Here is a 23704-nt window from a genome sequence, read left to right as displayed (position 1 = left end):
TTTGTAGATAACAACCCCCTCCCCAGCAAGTCAGCCCTGCTGTGCTGTACAGCTTCTGCTGGTACACAGGCTCTTTCCTGGGACGCGCAGCCCTTCACTGGAAGAGGTTGTCCACTGTGTTGGAGGAAGTTCCTTCCGATTTTAAGTGAGAACAGAGTGCCTCAGTGCTGGGGACCTGGCCAGAGTCATGGTCACCCAGCTGCTACTGCTCAGGAAGACAAGACACCCCACCCTACCCTCAAGCAGAAAGCTGCTGGTCCCACACAGCCTCCAGAGCAGATTGGATTCCATTTTTCAGATTAACATTGTCTCACATCTCAGAAATATTTTGCCTGATGTGATGAGACCAGCAGAAGGTATGGCCTTTGAGGAATCAAAGTCACCGATGTCAGAGACCTTGCCTGGTCATGTGCTGTGGCATTATCGCTCTCTTGCCGTTTCTAACTTTCTGCTCAGTGACTGTCACCTCTGAGGCAGGACTGCAGTTCCCAGAGGCATCTGCTTTGTCAGAGTTTTCTGTGGGGAAGCGCCTCTGAAACTGCTGCCTGTGCACAGGAAAAGCATCCACTCCTCTGTAGACATAGGACCACAGAGGCCCTTTGTGTGACAGGAAGTCCTGCTTCAAGGGGGGCGGTCTCAGAGTGGAGGGCTGAAAGGAGCTGGGAGCTGACCTGGAACTCTGTGATTTGTATGTTGTTAACAATGCTGTGTCCGTGCCTGGGAGCCTGCTTCAGCAGCGTCTGCTCCCACCACACAGATCTCTCCCCGTCTCCTTGTGAATGCCCCCATTTTCTGTCCTTCTGAACAAAGGACACCTCCTGACCTGGTCTATATTTTTTTCCCAACTTTGGCCTTCTGACTCATCTGGATCTATGTGACTTTCTGGGAGTCGAAATGCACCTTGGATGGAAGCTGAACAGGTAGCACCCCTGACTGGGAGTCTCCAGGGAGTGTTTGATGTGGGCTGTGGCAGGGCCTCGCAGAGGCTAGAGCAGAGGGAATGGAGTCACGGGTGACATACAGAGACTATCTGCAGCAGCAGCACCTCAGTTGCCATCCCAGTATCTGCTGCTTTGTGACATGCCTCTCTGTGTATCTGCAGCCATCTGCCACTTGTTCAAGACTCTTGATTCTGGTGTTAAGATACCTTCAAGTAAGAGGCCAGCCAAGGTGGAGCTGAGCTGGTGTGCTCTCTAGCAGACCCTCCGCAGGCAGGCAGGCAGGCAGGCAGGCAGATAGACAGACAGACAGACAGACAGACACAGGTTTGTTGCATGGCAAAAGGATTCTTTTTTTTTTTTTTAAACTACTCCTAACTCCCAAGGGTGGGTTTCTCTGTGTAACAACTCTGACTGTCCTGGAACTTTGTTTGTAGACTAGACTGGCCTCAAACTCACAGACATCCACTTGCCTCTGCAACTAGAGTGCTGGGATTAAAGGCATGTGCCACCACAGCTAGCTGAAAGGATTCTTTTCTAATAAAAAGATTTATCTTTGTTTATGTGTATATAAAGTAGGTCATGCATGCCAGTGCCCCTAAAGGCAATTGTAAGACACTCAATTGTGAACCAGACTGAGGTCCTTAGGAGAGCAGCACATGCTCTGACCTACCGAGTATCTATCAAGCTCTGCCGAAAATAGTTTTTAAAGATTATTTTATGTGCATAAGTATATGTGCACCATTGAATGCTTGGGGCATAGGTCCTCTGGAACTGGAGTCTTTCTATGATGATAAGCTACCTAAGAATTGAACCTGGGTCCTTTGCAAGAGCAACAAGTGCTCTTAACCTCTGAGCCCTCTCTAGCCTGCTGGTAAAGGAACTCTAATACTGTTAGAATAGCACTTTGTCACCTTTTGGCAATCCACTTTGCATTGTCCCCAGTCCTTGTCACTCACTGAATTGACTTGGTTGTTATGATTCAGACATGTAGTTACTTGGACATGTAAGTGTGTTCCTCATGCCAAGCCCCGGGAATAAGATGAGGATGCACAGGCCTTTCCCTGAATATTGATTGTCTGTGCCGTTCTGTGTATATGTCCAGTTGGAAATATAAACCCCTTTCCAGCCTGTCCATTATGGTGGTTGTGTGTCTGACCTGTCAATTCACCATGTTTTCTTAGCTTTGGAACATTTGACTTGTCTCCAGTTTTTGCTGTTATAAATATTACTGGGATGAACATTTTGTTCAAGCTATTTTTTCCTTTGCGTTTATTTGCTTGGGGCGTATTCCCCAGAGTGGGACTAGAGTCAGAGGTTGGTAACTATTATCAGCCTTGTTCTGTATTTCTAGATTTTTTTCCGTAAAGCCTTTTGGCGACGTGAGAGTATATTCCTGTTTCCCTTAGCTCCATCCTAACAGGTTATTGACCTGTTTTAAGGAAGCCCTGCTTCTTCCTCCCACAGTTCATTGTGTTCCATCTGTCTAGGTTAGGCTTCACTAGTAAGCAAAGTGAGTTTTCAGGGATTGAGCATGACAAACATGTTGGCCTTTCTTACCGCCCCCACTTTCCCAAGAGTTCCTGTGTAGTGACTGGGTATGTGTCGACCTGGTCACAGTGATAAACCTGGGCCAGGCTGATCTAAGAGACGGTTCCCTACAGCTACCCGGTGAAGCCTCCTCAGTGAGGGACACAGAAGAAAGAAAGGACAGTTAGGACTTCACCTCAGCTTTCTATTCATGAGTCCACGAATGCATCTGCTTCTGCCTCTGCACCAGCTCTTAAACACTGCTGGTGCTAGTGTAAAATGGTGCAGTTGTTTGTCAAAAGGGCGTGGGAAGGTATTTCTCAGTATGACCCAGCAGTTCCTAGGTCTGCGCTAGAGAAATGAAGGTGTGTACAGGGCTAAGCAGAGACCTGTGCATACGTGTGCAGTGCAGGACTAACGTGATGCTCATAAACACATTGGAGTATGTTCATACAACCCAGTGCTGTTTAGCATTAAGAAGGAGTGAAACACTGATGGGCCACAGTGCTCCTGAACTTGAGAGCATGTGTAGTGGAGGATGCCAGAGCGCATCCTCTGTGGTTCCTTTAAGATGAACTGTAAAGGGAGACTGACCTGAGACAAGAGCTAATTCAGTGATTGTTAGGGTGGAGGTAGAGGTGACTGCTCAGGGCTGTGGGATGTTTTGTGTAACGGAAATGTAAAAATTGACTGGAGATGCTGGCACAACTTGGTGAACTTGATAGAAATCCCTTCGTCTGCTTTAAATGGGTAGAGTGTGTGAAAAATGCATAAGTTGTATCTTAGAAACATTGTTCTATTTTCAATAGTTAGGCCTTTTTGCTACCTCCAGCCCTCTGCTAAATAATTCTCTTCCTTAGTGCCGCACCCATGGTTTCTGGGGATTGAAGCCAGGACCTTAGCTAGGCAGTCATTATACTGGTGAACTCTGTCCCTATCTGATTTTTGTCTCTGCTAGACAGATGTGTGTGGGACCTTTTCATTTATATACATAGACCTCCAGTCCGCGCTTCCCAGCCAGCTTCACCCCTTACACCTCCTGGCTGACTGGAGAGTATTCACACTAGATAATAGTAGGTGTATAGCCCACTCACAAGCATCGCCATGATGGGTCAAACCTCCTTCTTAAAAAAAAAAAAGACCATTGTTTTGATGCTAAGTAGCTTCCTGTAGTGATCTCTCAAAGGATCTGGTATATGCTCAGTTCTCTCAGGCAGTCTCTAAGAAGGTAGGCACTCAGGAGACATTACTGAGTGATAGATGGGTCCTGTCTATAAAAGCCAGTGACAGTGACCTTCCATTTCTATGGAGAGAGCCAGACAGGACAGGGCATATTTCTCCCTCAGCATATTTCTCCCTCATGTAGGAGGAAATCTCTCTCTTTCTCTTTTTAAAGATTTATTTTATGTATCTGAGTACACTATAGCTGTCTTCAGACACACCAGAAGAGGGTATTTGATCCCATTATAGATGTTTGTGAGCCACCATGTAGTTGCTGGGAATTGAACTCAGGACCTCTGGAAGAGCAGTCAGTGCTCTTAACCACTGAGCCATCTCTCAGCCCCTACATAGGAGTTTCTTAGACAGCTTGTGAAAGCCACAGTGAAGCCCTCAAGTCCAGGTTTTGTGATTCTAGTCCCTCTCAACCTTGAGAGCAAAAGTAGTTGGGTGTTTCCTCCAACTGGGGTGCATTCCCCACTTCCTCATGGGGGCAGCTCTTCAGGAACTGTGGGCATCTGTGGAGGTATTCTGCTTACCCAGCTCTATCTGGGTCTCTTCTTACCGTTTTTTCTTTCCAATGTTTAGGTTCCTTCTGTGTGTTTTCTTACATTACTATTGACATTCTTGTGTGAATATCAAATTTTAAAATGTGTCAATGTTTGTTCTTTTACAAGCATTTTAATCCTGTAGAGTATCAGCTGGTATTCAGGTCTAGGAAATCTTCAGCTGAGTGAGTGTCCATGTTACCTTTCTAGGGCACTTGCCAGCCAGAGGTATAGAAGACATTGTGATGAGATCAGTTTTAGACACAATCCTGACATTCCATTACATAAGATAAATGCCTTTTGGGGGACTACATGTTGTGAGCCCCAGATCTTCACTGTTAACATCCTGTGGGTGGGCTGGTGTCTGACAACTGGCCTGAGACCTTCTGATTTTGAACTTCCTCCTACCTCTGTGACTTGAGACAGACATTACCCTAGAGCAGGGCAGCTGAAAATGACCAAAACACCTGGTCCTTAGCTTGTTGTCTTTGTACTATTAGGATACAGAAGACCCCAGAGGCAAAACAAATTACTACATGAATCTACAGCCTTCTTTTTTTTTTTTTTAGATTCTTATCTCACACCTTATCACCCCCTGGGACTCCGTCCCCCTCCTTGTTCCATTTCCTGCATGCCTGGTGGTTTGGGTCCTGCACAGATAAGCAGAGCAAAGCCAGTTTTTCTTCATGGAGCTGCAGGAGCTGAATGAAGACAGGCTGCATGATAGCTGGGCAGACGCAGCCCAGAGGTGGCGCCAACTGTGGCAGGCTGTTAGGACGTAGCTGAGCCTGAAGGACCTGGCAGAGTTGGGCCATTAGTGATTATACACTCTCTACTTGGGTTGACCTTGGCACATAGCACGGTCTGGCAGAAGGAGCTCTGCTGAGGTCCTCTGAAGCCTGCTGGTCAGAGCGCAGCAGCCGTCCTGAGATGCCTTCCATTCCTGTAGGAGTCAGGAAAAGGAAGGTCATGCCTTTCATTGCGGCTGTGGTTCCAAAGGAGTGAGGCTTTAGCAAGCACGTTGTGTTCCACGCTTTCCTTTTGGGCTTCACAGAACCATCTTCGTGTTCACTGTCAACCCTGCTCTTTTCTGATCATGTCTGCTGCTTTCTGACAGGAAGCAGTTTAGAAACTCTTCTCAGAGCTATCTCAAGTGATTATTTGGCTGGTTTCAAAAACACAATTCTGTTCAGTTTAAATGCCATTGGTTCTTTGTGTTGATATGAGACAAGCATTTAGCAAAATGAGGTTGTTTATTTTCTGCATGTCTATGGGTCGAGGTAGGTAAACTGAGGAATCTGATGGGTGGGTGTGGCTTTGTTTTGAAGGTGTTGGGAAGATTGAAGAAGTCCAGGACTGTCTGAGATGAGCCAGCCATGCCTATGTGACTGGTCTCTAAGGGGTATTGGGCCTTCCTGTTGCTTGGTTCTGTGGGTTGAGAGGGGTGTCTCGCCTTGGGATGGGCTCTTCGTGTTGGCATGGCTCCCACCTTCTCTAGGATGGCAGCAGAGGGATTGACCCTCACACCAGGCCTTGCAGGGTGAGTCAGAGTTGACCAGAAAGAGCAGTCTGGGACAGCAGTGTGTCACACTGGTGGTTGGTAGTTCACAGAGGCTGAGGCCGCTAAGGGTTTTGTGTCATTGAGGGCAGTTAGCGTGAAGGTGAAGGAGTGTGCGTGGCCAGGAAGAGGTCATCCTGGCAGTGAGCCCCGAGTGCCTGCAAGCTCTCACCTTGCGGCTGGGTCTGCCTTGTCTGTCAGATGCACTGCCTCGGCTGTCAGTGTCACACTCAGCCCTGGTTCTGCTTTAGAATTTCTTCTTTTTGAAATACTTTGCATGAATGTTCGTCTCTGTACTCCTAACTAAACATGTAAGATCTTACTCATCTAGTAAAATTAGACCTCAGGGCTTCTCTTTACCCTGTCCTGTTTCTCAGCTGGGGAAAAAGCCTGGGAGACGAGTCTGTTAAGGAAGGCTGCTATCCTCTCAACAGTGAGAGCAGTGTGAGGCACTGCAGCTCTTTGCTGGTATTTTGGTACCAGTTTATTTTTGAACAGTTCTGTGTAAGCAGAGTTTCCTCGTGGTTCTGTTACTAAGGAGGCTCCATGACATTTCTGTAGGTCTGTATGCTCATGCCTGCATGCGCTTCTGACCACCGTGGGAGCTGTCTCGGGCAGAGGCGGCAGCAGGGTTTCTCCAGCTGCAACAGTAATTTTCTCTAAGTGGGAAGAGTCTGTTGTTGCAGCACTTACAAATGTTGGGAAGGAGCTGGTCTGGGACAGATGCTGCCGTGGCTCAGGGATGTCAGGCCTCCAATCCCTCCTCTGCCTTGAGCCCTTCCTCTAGCTCTCCTGGTTGAAGGCACAGGCAGGCAGGTTGGCTTGGGAGATGTTGGTGCTGTGTGCCTAGCAGGCCCTTGGTTCTTGAGCGCCTAAAACAGGAGCCATTTTTTTTCTCTTACATTTTGTTTAGAAATGATCTCATATTGTAGTCCAGGCTGACCTGGAACTCATTACATAGCTGAGGCTAGACTTGAGCTTGTAAGAACTTTCAGAAATCCTCCTCAGCCTCTAGCCTCTGGAGTGTTGGATTGCCGCTGCGAGCCACCATGCTGTTTGGATTATTCTCATTAATCATTTCTCTTGGACTTAATCAAGGTCCTAAGGAGCCTGCAGGTCTATCCTAGCATTCTGGCCATATTTACTTTGCTCTCTGGTCTGTGCATTGGGATTATTCTGTAAGGATCTTTTCTACACTCCAGCTCTTAAAGAAAGTGTATGTCCTAAATGATTGTCCAGGGTTTAAATATAGTCCCAGAGGACTGTGCATGGAAAGTGTCAGCTCACATCCATCTCAAGGTCTTGTACTTTAGAGGTCACTGGTTCGGGGGTAGCGCATGTTATCATCTCACACTAGGATCTGAGCATATGCTTGGTTCTTAAGGGAAGTGTGCCGGCTACATGTTTTCAGGTTCTGCTGTACATGCGCATGATACCTTGGAGACTGAGAGTGCATCATTACCTGACAGCTGCTCACAGGCATCATTGCTCTTGCTGCACAGGCAGCCCTTTTGGAAGAACAAAAGCAGCATAACAAGGATGCCTTCTGTGCACCAGGTGCTCCGGCTGTGGGAAGTTCTGTGTCTCAGTGGATGGACCAACAGACCATTATAGAAGAATTGCCCCTCCCCTATCCAGGATGTTTTTGGTTAGTAATCTAAGTAATTAGTCTTTTTCCTTTCCCATGTACTCTAAGACTTGTTAGTGTGTGGCCTTCATGAATGAAATTGAGAGAATCAGTACACACAGACCTGTCGAGCTGTCATACATAGCTCGAGTCCTGGCAGATACCCCCACCAGCTCCCTTCAAACCTTCCTTTCCTGTCTGAGTCAAACTCAGTGATTCATTTGCACCTACTCCTGCCTCACCTGGGGGATGCAGCGGGGAAGACCCACTTCCTGTGTACCTTGAGCCATGACACACAGCACCACCTTTCTTCATCTTTCAGAGCCTTATGGAGCTGTTCGGCAGTGGGTCTGCCCCAGCACTGGGGCTCCTGCTCAGTAACTATCAACTGCTGCTGTTATCCTGCACGCAGGAACTGCACCCCACACAGCCCGGAGAGCTCGCCTCACCAGCTTTACTCTGCTTTTTACTCAGCGGGTAAAATGCATGTGTTAGCTTTAGCACTGGCCTCGATTTTTAGCATTAGTCCATACAGGACTTAGTTCAAGGCTGGGATCCTGTGTCAGCAGCAGCATGAGCAATATCAGTGATATGAATAGGCTTGGGGAGCTCAGAGTGTGTCTCCATTTACAGCAAGATCCTGGCAAAGAGGCAGGCTAGCCACGGGGGGTGGGGGGGGTGGAGGGGGTGGGGGGGGGTGGAGGGGGTGGGGGGGGTGGGGGGGTGGGGGGGTGGGCTGGCTTGGAGGACACACACAGGGTTGTTGATGCTCAGGTCCAGTGAAACAGGAATGACTTGCAGCTTTGAAGATGACAATAAATATGCACTGGCCTCTGGTCTAAGGACGTTTCCTCATAATCCCTTTCTTGTGAGGCTCCCCTTGAAGCCATCAAGAGATTAATTCTATCCTCTCCTCGCCTTGTTGTTTCAAGACAGGGTTCCTCTGTCCTGGAACTCCTTCTGTAAATCAGGCTGGCCTTGAACTCAGATCCTTCTGCATGCTGGGATTCAAGTCAAGAGCAGCCAGCACATCTGAATGATTAACTCTATTCTCAAGTGAGGATTGTGAATCCCTGAGAAGATAAGGGACTTGACTGAAGTCCTACAGATGCATTGAGGGCAAGCTTTATTGAGTCTTCAAGTTTTTACTCGGAGACCACTTTGTAAAACTGACTTTGGCCGGAGAGATGGCTCAGGCATTAAGAACTTGTTCTTCTAGAGGACCCAGGGCCAGTTTATCACCCATGGCCCCCAACTATATAGCATTAGCTCTTGGGGATCTGATCTCCTCTCTGTCCTCTGAGGATACTAGCATACATGTAGCATGCATTCACACAGATGCATAATTAAATCTGAAAATATTTTTTGTACTTTTGACTCATGAAAAATTGTGATGATTTTGTTATGTTGGGTATTTGCAGCTTTACAGTGTTTTGTTTTTATGTAGATGAGTGTTTTTGCTTGCATGTGTGCCTGGACACCATGTATGTATGTGGACAGGTGTTTTTGCTTGCATGTATGCCTGGACACCATGTGTGTACAGTGCCCAGGAGGCTGGAAGAAGGCTTTGGACCCTGGAACTGGAGTGACAGACAGCTGCCACGTTGTTGCGTGGTAGTGCACACCTGTGACCCCAGCACTTAAGGCAGGAGGGTGTTGAGGCTGAGGCCAGCATGGGTTATATAAGTGCATTCCAGACTAGCCTGAGGTACATAGTGAGACTTTGTGTCACAAAAGAAATGTAAACTTGACATTTGAGACAAGGAAGTGATCACTTTGAACACACTGACTAACTCCCATTGGCCTACTCAAGTGTGCTTGGTCGTTTATAGACACGTCGCCAAGTTGAGAAGACAGCAGCCCTGAAATATGTACAGGGTGAGGTACTCCTGCAGCTTTTTTCTAAAGTGGGTTCATATGGAAATTTGGGTCATTTACCTAAAGTTTCTTATAAAAAAAAACAAAATTAACCTGATTACTGTATAATATGAACAGCGAAGTGAGACATTTATACAAATGTTTTGAGTGTTTGCATAGATGTATGTATATGTACCACTTGTGTGCAGGTGCCCACGGAGACCATAAAGGGCATTGGATTCCCTGAATTAGGGGTTAGAGGCAGATGAGTCACCATGTGGTGCTGAGTACTGAACCTGGGTCCCGTACAAGAGGAGCAGTGCTCTTGGCAGATGAGCTGTCATCTCTCTAGCTCCTGAAACATGGAGTCTCTAAGGAGACTTGCCTGTCTGCTCTTGCTTTCATCCGAGTTACTTCATTCCCTTTTCTGTCCATTCTTACTCATCTGTGATATCACACGTTATCACCTGCTCTGGCATTCTCAGCCTATTGATTAACACAAACAGTGAATCAATCACAGGGTTGTAAACAGGCAGTGAAATGCTCCAAGGGCTGCCAGACAGCAGCGTTTAGGTGATCTTTCTCCTGCTCTAGCCTGCCCTTTAAACCAAGGGGAGGAAGTTACTTGGGAGCTTGCCCTTTAAACTGGGTCTGAGAGATTTGCCAGAAATCTGGAATGCTGAAGCCAGAGCACCTGGTGAAGTAACAGGACAGGAATGGGAAGCTGTACAAGCAGGGACCGCCCCAGTCTTGGTGCTGACTATGGCCTGAAGGGTGAGGATGTGGTGGTCAAGCCAGGACCACAGTGTGGCACTGTTTGAGAATGGCGAAGGGAGCCGTGCTGATCTGTACAGTGGAGGAGAGCGGGCTACAGTGGCTAGGGGGTTGTGCTTCAGCTGATTGGTCGAGGGGCCAAGTGGATGTGACTGTTGATGCCAACTAACCAATTACTGTCATTTAGAATTAGAGCTGTCCTGGGCCTAGCAGCATGGATGTGTGAAAGGTGGTCCCTGAGTGGGAGTTACATGCGTGGCAGTGGGGTGTCTTCACTGGGTTACTTCAGAAAGCATGAACTTCCTTACCCTTCTTGATGCTCTCTTCCTTACCCTCTATCCCCCCTTGGAAAGAAGGGCCCTGATTGTTGAGTGAAACACCCGCCCTTTTCTGAATTGTTTTCTGTTTGGTTCGTTGGTTGTTTTTTTGTTCTTGTTTTTTGAGACAGGGTTTCCCTGTGTGTAGCCTTGGCTGTCCTGGAACTCTGTAGACACCAGGCTGGCCTCAAAACTCACAGAGATCTGCCTGCCTGTTCCTCCCAAGTACTGGGATTAAAGGCATGTGCCACTACCACCTGGCTTAAATTGAGGTCTTTTAAGAGTTTATTCTCAGGAAAATAGTTCCGTACCCTCAGGGATCTCCTAAAATTGCTTGCCTCTTACCAGCCCACTCTAGTTTAATGGGCTAGCCTGTGTCATACATACATGGTTTGAAATCCTTCTCTAGCCAACTTAGTTTTCAGGCAGTAGTTTCCAGGGCAACTACATCTTCAAGGAAGAAAAGAATTAAAAACTATATTCCTTCTCTAAACCTTCATTGTTTAGACTGGCAAGTGCTCTGGGCAGGTGAAGGACCAAGGGCTGGGTCTCAGGCAGCTCCACTTAAGAAACAGCATCTTGTGATGGTCAGTTTCTCCGCTCATTGTTGAGTGCTCCACACAGTGTTCCAGAGACAGAGAGAAGTCACTTTATTTGCTGATCTCTATCACTTCCTTTAAGGAATGTTCACTTTTCCAGATGAAGTCACTGGAAGCAAAATCCTTTGAGACAGGTAGCTGAGTTGAAACATGTGTTTCTTCTTAACCTGTGGTGTGAGGCCATGTGTTAGCTCAGGCCTGAGCAGCCAGCACGTGCAAAGTGGCTTGAATGCTCAAGAGATGCAGGACACCTGCCCTTCTTTATAAGGGACAGGCTGAGCCAGGCGGTGGTGGCACAAGCCTGTAATCCCAGCACTCTGGGAGGCAGAAGCAGGCGGATTTCTGAGTTCGAGGCCAGCCTGGTCTACAGAGTGAGTTCCAGGACAGCCAGGGCTCGAAACCCTGTCTCCAACCCCCCCCCCCCAAAAAAAAAGGGACAGGCTGGACACACACGGAAGCTGGCAGTAGAGGGCCTCAGCTGAGCTGTGGGCTTTCCTGTGTGGTTGGAGTGAGCAGGGCCATAGCTTTTTCTGTCGAGCCACTAAACCCACTTGTAATAAGTACAGTAGTGCTGGGCTCTCTTTCAACCTTTAGAAGGATTTGAAGAAAAGAAAATATAATAAAATGGGGAGGGAACAGTTATATTGATAAAGTAGTTCTGGCCACTGGAGTTAAAATCTCTTCAAATAGTTTCCTTCTGTGGATCTCATCTCCTTGAGTCAAAGTCACTCAGACTCTTGAGTTCAGCTCACCCTAAAATGTCTGACAAAATTTAGCAGAGTGGCACCAAAGAAACGTGGACAAAAGAGGGCAGCGATACAGACCCATGCCCTCTGCGTTTCCGTTTGTCACCGGTGTGGTGCTGCAGGCCTTTAATCCCAACACTCAGGAGGCAGAGGTAGATGGATCTCTGTGAGCTTGAGACTAGCCTAATCTACATAGTGAGTTTCAGGAGAGCAAGAGCTATGTAGAGAACCCCTGTTGATAGACAGACAGACAGACAGGCAGATAGACAAAAAGGTGTTAGACATTGAAAGTGGTTTTGAGTGGGAGTTTGAAGCTAGGGTGCTGCCTGCCTCACCAGGTCTCTAGTGCAGGAAGGACATTGCAGACAGGAGTGAACTGGCTGTACCTGGCAGTACAGTGCCAGTGGAGTACCTGCTTGGTTGGAGCTGTGTGCTCTGGGGGATGGGGACTGACAGTTGGGTGGGAAGTGAGCAGAGCTGTAGCTGTGGGCCATGGAGGGCATGCATGGTCACAGTGTTGAGAGATCGGTGTGCTGGGAGGACTGCTCAGAGACATGACAGACAGCAAGCCTGTAGGACAGAAGTGACAGTGGCAGTGATGACACCAGAGAGCAGTGGGGGAGAGGAGCTGGTGATCTCCCTGGGCATGCAGAGGGGGTTGGCAACCTAGCAGCTCATGGGACAATTTCTCTTGAAGCTGGGAGGGTGTCCTGGGATGTGGTCATGTGAGACCACCCTTCATCCCAACATGGGGCCATTCATGAAACAGAAGGTTTCTTCTTGTTTTGTATTTCTATCAAAAGCATTCTGTGCAGTTAGATGACATTTCAAATAGCTCAGAAGGCTGAACAGTAGACTCTGCCCATGCCAGGGGCACATGCGGCTGAATGAGCCCCGTGCACAGTGAGCTTTGAGCGCTCACGGTTGCTGCCGCCTAGTGGGGCACATGCGTTGCTGCACCACAGCTGCCTGCGCTCCCATCTCTGCACAGCCCTTGTGCCGGCTGCCTGTGCCCCATGCTTCAAGTGTATGCCCTCTTCTCCTTTTAAATCTCTTCTCATTTTCTTCCCTTTCTCAGACAGGAACTTACTGTTGGGAAAGCTGGCCCTGTCAGTTCTACTTCCTCAGCCTTCTCCGTGCTAGACACAGAGGTCTGAGTCACTTCTCCCCGATACAGTATCAGCATTGGATGGATATCAAAGCAGCTCTGGCTTTTCAGTTTTGTCCTCCCCCCCCCCCCCCACACACACACAGAGTCCCACAGTGAACTCTTGGCTCTCCAGGCTGAGCTTGTCTGTAGGGTAAACCTGCAGCTGAAACAGGTCTCAGGGTAGACGGTAACTTCTCACACTGAGGTTTGGACAGTGCGCAGAGCTAAGGACAGATACAAAATATACAAGCTTGGTTTTTGTTTTTTAAGATTTATTTTTAATTATGTGGATGCATGTGTAAGGGGAGGGGACATGCGTATGTGGTACAGGTGCCCAAAGAGGCCAAACACATTGGATCCCCTGGAGTTAGATGTTTAGGTGGTAGTGAGCTGTCTGACGTGGATCCTGGGAACCAAACTGATGTCACCTGCCAGAGCAGTAAATGCTCTTAACTGCCCCATGCTTGGTTTTAAATAACATGTCATACTGAAGGGCTTGAGTTCTGAAAAGCTGAGCTCAGATGCACAGTTCCAGTGATGTGCATCCTGTAGGTGAGACCCCGTTGGTCCCCTCTGCAACTCTTGGTGCTGACCTCCCTGTGCCTAGGACATGGCACTGTCACTCTCCTGCCCCGTTACTAAGAGGTACCGCAGTCCTCCTTGGTAGCTCCCTACTTCCCATCGTTTGGAGTCTTCTGAAGCCATACTTGATCTCATCAAGCCCCTCCCCTCACATTTCTTTCCCTAGCCACCTATATTTCTTCTGTCCTAGAATTTAGCACACTGTACAGCTATGTCACTTAGCTGCAATGCAGGGCACCCTAGGGGGATATCAGCTTCAGGAGGACAGAGACAGAGCTTGTCTTGCTTGTGGCTACTGTTCTGTCAGCAGTGTAGGACAGTTGCTGGTACGTGGTAGGAGTTTGTGGAATGAATGACTAACTGGCCTTGTTTAAAGAATGCTGGCTGCCCCCCTCACCCTGGTGCTTCACAGTGGCTCAGAAAATGCAGACACTTCCTAGGGACAGAAGAATATTCCGTGCAGGTAATGAGTAAGAAGGAGCTTGGGTACCCATGGGACTGCAAGGCAGCCTGGGAAGACCCTGCGTGTACCACTGCTGCCTCTGTGGCTAGTGCTCGGCCAGGATTTAAGGGAAAGCTTCCTGCTCTTTCTCTCAGGGACGATAGGAAGACACAGTTCTTGGGTCACCTTGCTTTCTGCAGTAGCCTGTAGGCCTCAAGAAGGGCTTCTTGGTTTTCCCTCTGGAATGAACTAAAGGGATTAAAGGGAAGCTAGAAGTCTTATGTAACACATCCTTTGTTTACCTGATACCTGTTATCAGGCCAGAAATGGTAGGAGGAGGTTATACCAGCCTCCAGCTGGGGCCAAGGGCAGCTGTGACCTCCTCTGTTAACCTCTAAGCTTCTGCATGCTGGCAAAAGACTGACTTTGGGACACGTGTTGACATTGTACAGCAGCAAAGTCACTGGAAGTAGGGACCTAGGCACTCTTGCTCCATTCTTGCACCTGGATTCTTAAGGAGTGCTTCTTAAAGCAGGATTGCTTAGTAAGTGTCTTAGGAGACTTACTGTGTGCTGGCCTTGGGGGGTCTCCCCCCGCCCCCCATGGCTCAGGTGGCCTGGAGCATGTTCTGCAGCCCAGACTGCCCTGAACCCAGCAGTGCTTTTGCCTCTTGAGCTTCCTAAGTGCTGGGATTTCAGGTACTGGCCACCACTGTGACTTTTTAAGTTAGAGTTGTCTTGCTGGCAGGTTGCATGTTTGTTGCACTGTCAACTGGACTGGATTTAGAATCACCTAGAAGACATGCACCTAGTCGTGTTTGTGAGGGCGTATCTAGATTTAGCGGAAAAAGGAAGGTCTACTCTAAATGTGAGCAGCACAGACCAATGGGTAGGATTCCCAGGCCAAATAAAGAGAGTTGAGTCCCATCTCTGTGCAGTCTGGGCTGTGAATGCAGTGTGACTAGCTGACTCACACTGGGCTATCTCCCTCACTATAATGGATTGTGCCATCAAACCATGAGCTCAGACAACCCCTTCATACCTCAAGCTGGCCTTGTCGGTAGCAGGTGCTGTCCTTGTCCCTTATGCAACTGGGGTGTTAAAGGCCTCTGGGAAGAGCTGGACTGAGGCTCTGTCCATTGTCTCACTGAGACAATATGGTAGGCGGCTCACTGAGTGCCTGCAGAAGCTCTGCATCCCCCTAAGAGGTTCATTGAGGTCCATAAGGGAGGAACCCTTACTGGGAGTCCTTGTGCACCCACCAAGTCACTCGCTCGCTCACCTGCCTAAACTTGTACTGAAATTCTTAATGTGCAGTATATGTCCACATCCTCCCAGCTCTTGGATGGAGATCCCTGGGTTCTCATCACCTAGCTAGCTTCATCTTTTAACACTGACTCTCTGGAGTAAACTTCTCCCTCAGCAGCAGCACTGGGCAGTTCTCAGAACTCAACGCTGCAGGCATTCGAACCTCGTTTCTTTAGGAAGTCACCAGTCACTTTCTGAGTACCTGAGTGTGACCTGCACAAACCATATGCTAGACCCAGTCTGTTTTTAGAAAGAGCGGTGATAGCTTTTTGTGCTTTTCTGGAGTTCTTTAGTAACTGTTATCCCCAGTGTACCCCTGAACTTAGGCCTCCAGTCTACAACTCAGCCACACCTTAAAGCCCACCTGAGGCCCTTAGTGCCACTGGAGGTGGTGCCTGAGATCCTGTGCCACAGGGGAGGACTGTGCATCCTGAGGGCGCATGCTTCGCCATCACTGTCAGTAGGGAAGTCCCTGAGGCCCAGCTTCTGCTTCTGAAGGAGGAGCCAGGCCGGCCGCAAGCAGTGTGGGGAGGGTAGGTGGCCTTGCAGTAGACATTGTGGGGTGACTATGTTAGGGTTTTGTTTTTCTTTTTCTCTTCCCCTCCCCCTTCTGCCACTGTGACAGATAATCTGAGAAAACAGTGTAATGGGAATAAAGTTTGTTTTGGCTCATGGTTTCCGTCAGTGGTCATAGCTCCATTGTTTCTGGTCATAGCAGAAGGGCGTGGGCAAGCAGAGCTGCTCATCTTCATAGGGTCAGTGAAGGAGGGGAGGGAGGGATGGAGGGAGGGAGGGAGGGAGGGCAGGGGTCCAGGACATGTTCCCAGTGACCTCCCTCCTCCAAGTGATGCCGTTATGTTCTCAATCTTAGAGCAAAAGCAGATCAGTGTGCTGCTGCCATCAGAGCCCTCTCAGTGATTGAACACCAGCTGGGTAGCAAACCTTCAGCACAGCCTCTGGAGGACACGGTACTCGACCCGACCACAGCAGGTGCTGGACGGTGGTTTGACTCCTGGAGACTCAGTTGCCTACCTGGGAAGTGACAATAGGAGTGCGTGTGTGTGGAGGTTTTGAGGAACAAGAAACTTGCTGCATAGGCTCAGCATAGACTACCTGTTGGTTCTAAGAGGTGTGCAGAACACGGCAGCTCTTCCCATGTGCTTCCGAGTAGAACAAAAGACATACCTGGCTAAAGCAAGCTTGCTGTGTTTGACACAAACATGGCTGCCTCCAGAGTAAGAGCCTTCTTTGGGAACATAATTTAGCCAATGCTTAGTAACTAAATACTTATGTGACATCATCAAGCAACTTTTCTAGTTGCTTCATTGATAATCTTTGACTATCAATCTGTGGAGTTAAGTGTGACTCTTTTGGGGTGCCACTTAGCTGTCCTTTTTGATGGCTGGTTCTCACCCCCAAAGGATGGCTCTCATCTTAGGATCCCTACTAGAAAAGAGTGAGTTTGGACAAGAGTGGGTTTTGCTCTAGAAGCCGTTGGAGTTTGGCTATGTTCTGTGCCCTGTCCTCTTAGCTCTGCAGCTGTAGGTGTCCTCAGTTATACATCATGTGTTCCTGGTGGTCCTGGGACTCACTGTGGAGACTAGGTTGGAGTTAAACTCGCAAAGGTCCTCCTGCCTCTACTTCCTGGGTACCAGGATTAAAGGGATGTGCCACCGTGCCTACATCTTGAAGATCCACAGCCAGAGCACAGAGAGAACACTGGGAGTCAAAGAAGTCTATTGAGACCTCCAAGCTCCCCACCAATGACAGACCTTTTCCTATAACACACCTAATCCTTCCCAAACAGTTGTACCAAGTGGGAACCAAGTGCTGAAATGTGTGAGCTCAGAGAGAGGTGGCTGTTCAAACTTAAACCACCACAGTTTGGCTTGTCTTATATACATATGTAGCTTATTTGTGTAAATAAATTCATCTTGCATAAATATATAGCATCCTTAGATTTTTTTTTTAAATACATATTGTTTTGCCTACATGTATATGTCTGTGTACTACATGCATGCCTGGTGCCTTTGGAGGCCAGAAGAGGGTATTGGTTCCTCTGGACCTGGAGTTACAGACAGCCACCATGAGGGAGCTGGGAGTCAAACCCAGGTCCTCTTGAACAGCCAGTTCTCCTAACTGCTGAGCCATCTCTCCAGCCCACACCCTTAGATTTTGGTTGTGATTGTCAGTAATAACCAGTTTTATTTAGCTTACAGCATCAAAGGGCAAAGCATTTCTTCTGTTTGCATTTGATTAATAGCTAGTCCTTTATTTAGTTCCTATTTCTAGCCCAGGCTAGAAATTAAGATTACTATTTATGTACTTCCATTTTGAACAGGGTCTTACTCTGTTGCTTATGTTTACTTTGAACCTCTGGATCCAAGGAATCTTTGCTTTAGTTTCCTGAGAAGTTTGGAGTTAGGTGTTCAGTACCACAGCATGCAGAGAATTAAGGTATAGCCCGTGGGCTGTTTGTATCCCTGACACTGGCCTGCTCTTGAGACTTGGAATCGTATTTATTGGATGAATGAATGAGACCTGCCTAGAGCAGTTACTAATGCATGGTTGGTGTGGCAGGCCCTTCCTGTCTATGTTGACTCCTGGTGGATGTTTCAGGTTTTCCTTCCTTCTGCTCTTCCTCCTGACTGGCTCTGCCTAGTTGTGGCTGGTGACTCATGTGGGCCTGGGAATTGTGCTGAATCATCTTGCCATATTGAATTAGTGATCACAGTGCTGGTCTGTGAAAGGACTCAGACTTTCAGCGCTACAGGGTGCTCCTGTGTGTGTGCTCCTGAGGCTGGGTGCTGATTCTGTCACATTACCAGTTACAGATTTCCAGAGATGGGATTCTTTGTCTTGGATCCACTTTGACCACCAGATAGACAAGAAGCAGACCTTGTTGTTTGATGAAACTAAAGAAACAAGTTGAAAGGTTGTATTTGGAGATACACAGGACTATGGCTAGCTTCTCTAAAGATGGGCGGGAGGGAAGGGCGTTCTGTGAGACTCAGGTACAGCAGTGAAGACTGTGGCTAGGACAGACAAAGAATAAGGGAGAGAAACCCCAGCTGACAGCTTTCGAACAATTTGCCCTCTACATGGACAGAAAGAAGCGACTCAGGTGTCTTATCGTATATGTACCATTTCTGGATAAGGAAAGTAAAACTGAAAAGACACGCACAACACATGTAAAAGGAGCAAAGGTGAATGCCATCAGCAAAAGAGACTCCTGAAGAGCTCACAGGAGAGCACCAGCCACAGTAAGAGTTCCGGTGGATGAGCCTTCACTGCTCCGACTGTGGGGGCCAGAGTGACAGCAGAGGATGGAGTTTGGTCCTTGTGTGTGTTCCCTCTCCACCCTCTGCCCTCCTCACCTTCCCCCACCCCTCGATAAAAATGAACATTTTTTCTTGCCCCCCCCCCTTTTTTTTTTGGAGACAGGGTTTCTCAGTGTAGCCTTGGCTGTCCTAACTCACTCTGTAGACCAGGCTGGCCTGGAATTCAGAGAGCCTTGACTTCCAAGTGCTGGGATTAAAGGCATGTATCACCACTGCCTGGCAAAAGAGTGAAATATTTTTAAAAGATTAAGAATTCATGATAAATAACAGCATGAAGTGATGAGAAGACACTCCCTGGGGTAACATGCAGTTTACGCCAGGCCTTGTAGAATCACCAGTCAGAACCACAGTGAGGTGGACTGCTGGTCCACCAGGAGGCCTAAGGCCGAAGACTTCTCTGGTAGTGCTTCAGCCGGCTCTGGAGGGGAGGGTGGAGAGCCCTGCTGTGAGCACTCTACAGGACTTAAGCCTTTATCCATCACCACCCCCATCCTGTGCTAGACAAACTCCTTCCCCTTTCTTTCCCTCATCTAAAGAGGCATGTGAAGACTGTCGCCTCAGGATTATCAGTTAGGACTGAACTAAGTGCCTTCAGGAAGAACACAGAAAGCTCCTGGCAGCAGGTGGTCGGTCACCAGTCTGCTCCCTGTGTAAGAGAAGCTGGCAGTCTCAGAGAGAATGCCTGTCCCAGAAACAATAACTAACAAACCTAGATCCAGAACCTAGTGTTTCTCATTATCTTTGGGCAGTGTGCTGGGTGGACACTTGTTGTGTCAGGTAACTTTTAATTGTCATTGCTAACTGTATTTATTAGACAGGGTTCTCTAAAGGGATAGAGTGAAGACACACACACACAATTTATTAGTGTAGCTTATAGGCTCTGGTCCAGCTAGCTACTCCAACAATAGTATCTCCCTGCAGAAAGTCCAAGAATCCAGTAGTTGTTCCGTGAGGCTGAATGTCTCAGCTGGTCTTCAAAGTAGGCTATTACAGTGAGGCGTGGACGGGTCAGCAAGAGCAGGGAGGCAGAGAGCAGCAGCTCCCTTCCTCCATGTCCGTGACACAGCCTGCCTTTAGAGATGTGGGTCGTTCCATTTCAAATGATTTAACCAAGAAAACTCTCTCCAGGTGTGGTTGTGCACACCCTTAGTCCTAGCACTCAGGAAGCAGAGACAGGTGGGTGGATCTCTGAATTTAAGGCCTGCCTGGTCTACAAGATGAGCTCCAGAACGGCCAGGGCTACACAGAGAAATCTCGTCTCAGGAGAAAAAAAAAAAAAAGAGGAAAAAAATTTCCTCACAGGTGCACCCAGTCCCTTGAATTTCAGTTAATTCTAGATGGTGTCAGCTTGACAGCCAAGACTAGCCACCACACTGACTTCATTAACCATGTGAGCACATCACCCTCCTCCTGACTTGACTATGGCTGGCTTATAGAAGAGCTGCTGTGCTGTCCCTGTACACTGGTGACCCTGGAGTCATAGTGGACACATGGAGACTAGAGCTCTGGAGCCGTGGGGGTACTTGGGACCTTAGCGTGCTGACACTCAGTGGCAGGGCCTGATGCTTGGAGAGACCAGCATGCTGAGGTGGTGCAGGGACTCCGGAAAGACGCCTTGCCTTCTGTTCTGGAATGTGAAAACTACAGCTGTTTGTTTTCCTTTCATAGGTCTGTCTGCAGATTTTGCACATCTGACCCCTGAACTGGAGTGTCTGCTGCCACCCCCTCATCCTCTGCAGAAATGTCTGTTACCTACGATGATTCTGTGGGAGTTGAAGTGTCCAGCGACAGCTTCTGGGAGGTAATGCCTCCCCTTCTGATGAATGCAGACCCGAGGTTGCTGGCATCCAGGGTACCTTAGTGGTGTTGGTACAGTCAGGAGGAGATGAACAGAACTCAAAATCAGCTGGGCCCTGCCATCAAATGGGTTGTGGGGGAAAATAGGGCATTGGTCTTTAGGGAGTGCTGAAAGGTTTGAATCCTCAGCAGAGGTGCAAGCTCACCTGGACTGTCTGCTCTCCTCATAAGCCAAGGGGCGTTTGTTAAAACAATTGGTGGTTTGTGCTCTAACACTCTGGGGTGTCTACCCGGTGGGCAACAACACACAATGGCAACCTGGCTCAGTCTCACAGACGGCATTTATTTTTACATGGGTGGCCACAGTATGACATTATTTTGCATAGTTCAGGCAAGCGGCCAGAGGGCTGCACAAAGGGCCTGGGTCTGGATAGAGCATCTGCCTGCAGCCTGTATCCTGGGAACTCCCTTCCTGGTGGAATTATCTTGTGACTAGTTTTTGTTTTTGGAAGTTATTCTCCCTCGCCCCACTTATGTTTCCTGTCTACTAAAGTAAAGATGGTTGTATTCTTTTTGGTGGTGGTGGTAGTGGCACTAGGAGTAGCACTCTGTACCTCCTGCATGCGAGGCAAGCGTCCTAACACTTGAGTTTTGACTCCAGCCATGAAAGTAAACTCTTAAGCATATTTTATCCTCATGGAAAAAACCCTGCAACTTTCTTTCCATTCTGGGCTGCATGGGACAGAGTGAGGAGAACTGAGCTTGCAGCCAGTTGGCATGTCAGCTTTGGCCCAGCTGTGCAGTGACAGCTATGTGACCTTGGACACATTGCCCACTTCACCTGAGCATCAGTCTTTATGTATAACAGAGGGGCTGATACTGGCACCAAGAGAGGCAGCTAGATGAGATGGAACACCGTCTTGGGCACAGTGTGGATGCCTTCTGACACAGGAGGCTCGGGGGAGGAGAAGGGGACTGTGCAGTCCTGGTGTTTGCTAAGTTCATGTGTCTAAAAACTGTCACCTGCTGTTACAGGAAACAAGTGATCATCAGGTCTGAAAAGATAGCAGAGGGTCAGACTTCACTATCTGTTTCTGTCCTGATTTTTTTTTTTTTTTTTTTTTTGATTTGGTTTTTTCGAGACAGGGTTTCTCTGTCTAGCCCTGGCTGTCCTGGAACTCACTCTGTAGACCAGGCTGGCCTCGAACTCAGAAATCCGCCTGCCTCTGCCTCCCAGAGTGCTGGGATTACAGGCGTGCGCCACCACCGCCCAGCGGGCTATGATTAAACACATCTTTCCCCTTTTATATCATGTATTCTGCTTTTTAGGATTAGGATCCAACAATTAAGAGTTTAGGGGCTCCACATTACTCATTATTAAGGTTGACAGTTTGAATAGCTGATTAAAGATTGATAATTCAGTTATCTTTAAATTTGTTCACTGGTATTTGAACTTTTAAACAATCAAAGAGCAAGGGGTTTCTTTACTGGGCAACGAACCCTATTTCCTTTCTTTCCTTCACTGAACAGTAAACCCCATCTCTTTCTCTTCCCTTTCCTTTGCTGAGCAGTAAATTGCTTTCTTTTCTTTGCTGAGTGGTGAGCCTGTTGTCTTCCCCTTCCTCTGATGACCAGTTCCAGGAACAGAGGATGGCAGAACTGGGTCTGGCACCGGGCTAGGAGGGAGCTAGGTCTTGTTGTGAGTCTTGCTGGGACAGAGGCTGCCTGTTGTACAGCAGCAGCAGCAGCAGCAGCAGCTCCAGCAAATCCTTGAACCTTGAATCCAGCACGGGCTTTAGGGCCTGCTAAGGAGGGAGCGAGCATCACCCGTGCCAACGGCGAGCCCAGTGACGTGTGATGCAGACTAGTGGTTCATGGGAACACCCACCCATGTTCCCCAAGAAAGATCCTCAGAACCCTGTAGAGATGAGAACGAGAGAGCACCATCTGACCCCTGAAAGCTACACATGGGCATGAAGTTTTCCAGGTACCCTGAGTTTGGTTTCTCAAAGCACAAGTGCCACCGAATTAAAACCCAAAGATCAGTAGAAGATGGGGGCAAAAGGAGCAGAGGACTCACCCCTGTTGGAAGGGTCAATAGGCCTTTGATGGGTCATAGGAAGTTGCTGAGATGGAGGCCCTGCATTTCAGCCCAGGTCTCCCTGAAGGTGTGAATACAATGTTGCATCTGTGACAGGGAGTCAGTCGAGCTACAGGTTGTAGTCTTGGGACGATAGACTAGACTATCCTGCAGTCCTTCAAGACTTACTAAGATACTGTGGGTTTGTGATAAAATATTCAAGCCCTGGATGTCACCAAAGATTTCGTAGCTGCAGCAAGGGATCAGCAAAGTCCTCCTACTCCTTGTCTGTCACTTGTCTTCTAGCAACATGGAAGCTGAGGAGTGGCTCACTCTTCATGGATGTGCTGGCTAGTTTTATGTCCACTAGATACAAGCTAAAATCATCTGAGAGGAGGGAATCTCAGTAAGAAAGTGCCTCGTAAGATTGGGCTGTATGCATTTTCTTACACATTGAGCTAAATGAGAAGTGTGGCCCGCCATATCCAGAAGTCAGCACACTGAGTTCTGAAGTAGTGTGAGTAGCTGGTGGCCAGCCTGTGGATGGACAAGTCTGCACTCCTTTAATGTGCTCTTTTGAAGAGACTTGTGGGTCCGAGCACTCACTGTCTCGTCTGAGGTGATGTGCTAAGCACTCCATAGGTTTCCACTATGTACGTGGCTCGTGTGCAATAAAGCAGATGCTGTTCCCTGAAACCATCTCCGCAGTGGTTATCTCTGCAGCTTTTACTGTCCCGTGGTCATTGCTGTCTTTTAGGAGCTGCCCTGGTAACAAAGGTAATTTGGCAGCCAAATGTGGGAGACATGAATACACAGGGTAAAGGGAACCCCTGGTTTAAAAAGCAAAACTGGGCACAAAATGGGTAATTTGGCTTTGGGTCAAAGAGCAACTCAAATGCAGGTGGTAAAGTGCCTGCTAAAAGAGAAAGGAATTAAAGGGCAAATGCCAGCGTTAGGGAAGTTTTGGTCTGAGATCGTACAGACACATCTTTGGTTTCCTGTAGTTTTGATATAGAGCTATGGCAGAGAGCTTTGAATAATGTGTAGAGAAAAAAAGAAGAAAGCTCCAGCTTCCTTGCCTGAACCTTTCTAGCCTGTTAGTGATGGCTTTAGTTGGGTGCCGGGCTGCAGGTAAAGCTCTGCGGACTTTCCCAGGAGCAGATAAAGATTAAGTCAGTGATCACAACAACAAAGAAGAAATCAAGATGGCACTAATAGAAATTCTTGCCACAAAAGAGGATACTTCCAGCAAGAAGGCCTCAGTGCTCTCCTTGTAGCCTTCCTTGAACTTTA

General features: G+C 48.2%; 1 protein-coding gene across 3 annotated transcripts in view; it reads left to right on the top strand.

Annotated features, from left to right (window-relative positions):
- Pacsin2 (protein kinase C and casein kinase substrate in neurons 2) overlaps window positions 1-23704 on the top strand; it is a 91473-nt gene that overhangs the window by 42821 nt on the left and 24948 nt on the right. For all 3 annotated transcript variants that reach the window (XM_052160155.1, XM_052160153.1, XM_052160154.1), the window contains exon 2: window positions 20203-20335. In XM_052160155.1, coding sequence (XP_052016115.1) covers window positions 20276-20335 — 60 coding nt within the window. In that variant the 5' untranslated portion in view covers window positions 20203-20275. The remainder of the gene's footprint in view (window positions 1-20202; window positions 20336-23704) is intronic.

Source organism: Apodemus sylvaticus, chromosome 17 (genome assembly GCF_947179515.1).
Source record: "Apodemus sylvaticus chromosome 17, mApoSyl1.1, whole genome shotgun sequence".
NCBI lineage: Eukaryota > Metazoa > Chordata > Mammalia > Rodentia > Muridae > Apodemus > Apodemus sylvaticus.
The sequence above is the reverse complement of the archived record's forward strand: the minus strand, read 5'-3'. Positions and strand labels throughout refer to the sequence as shown.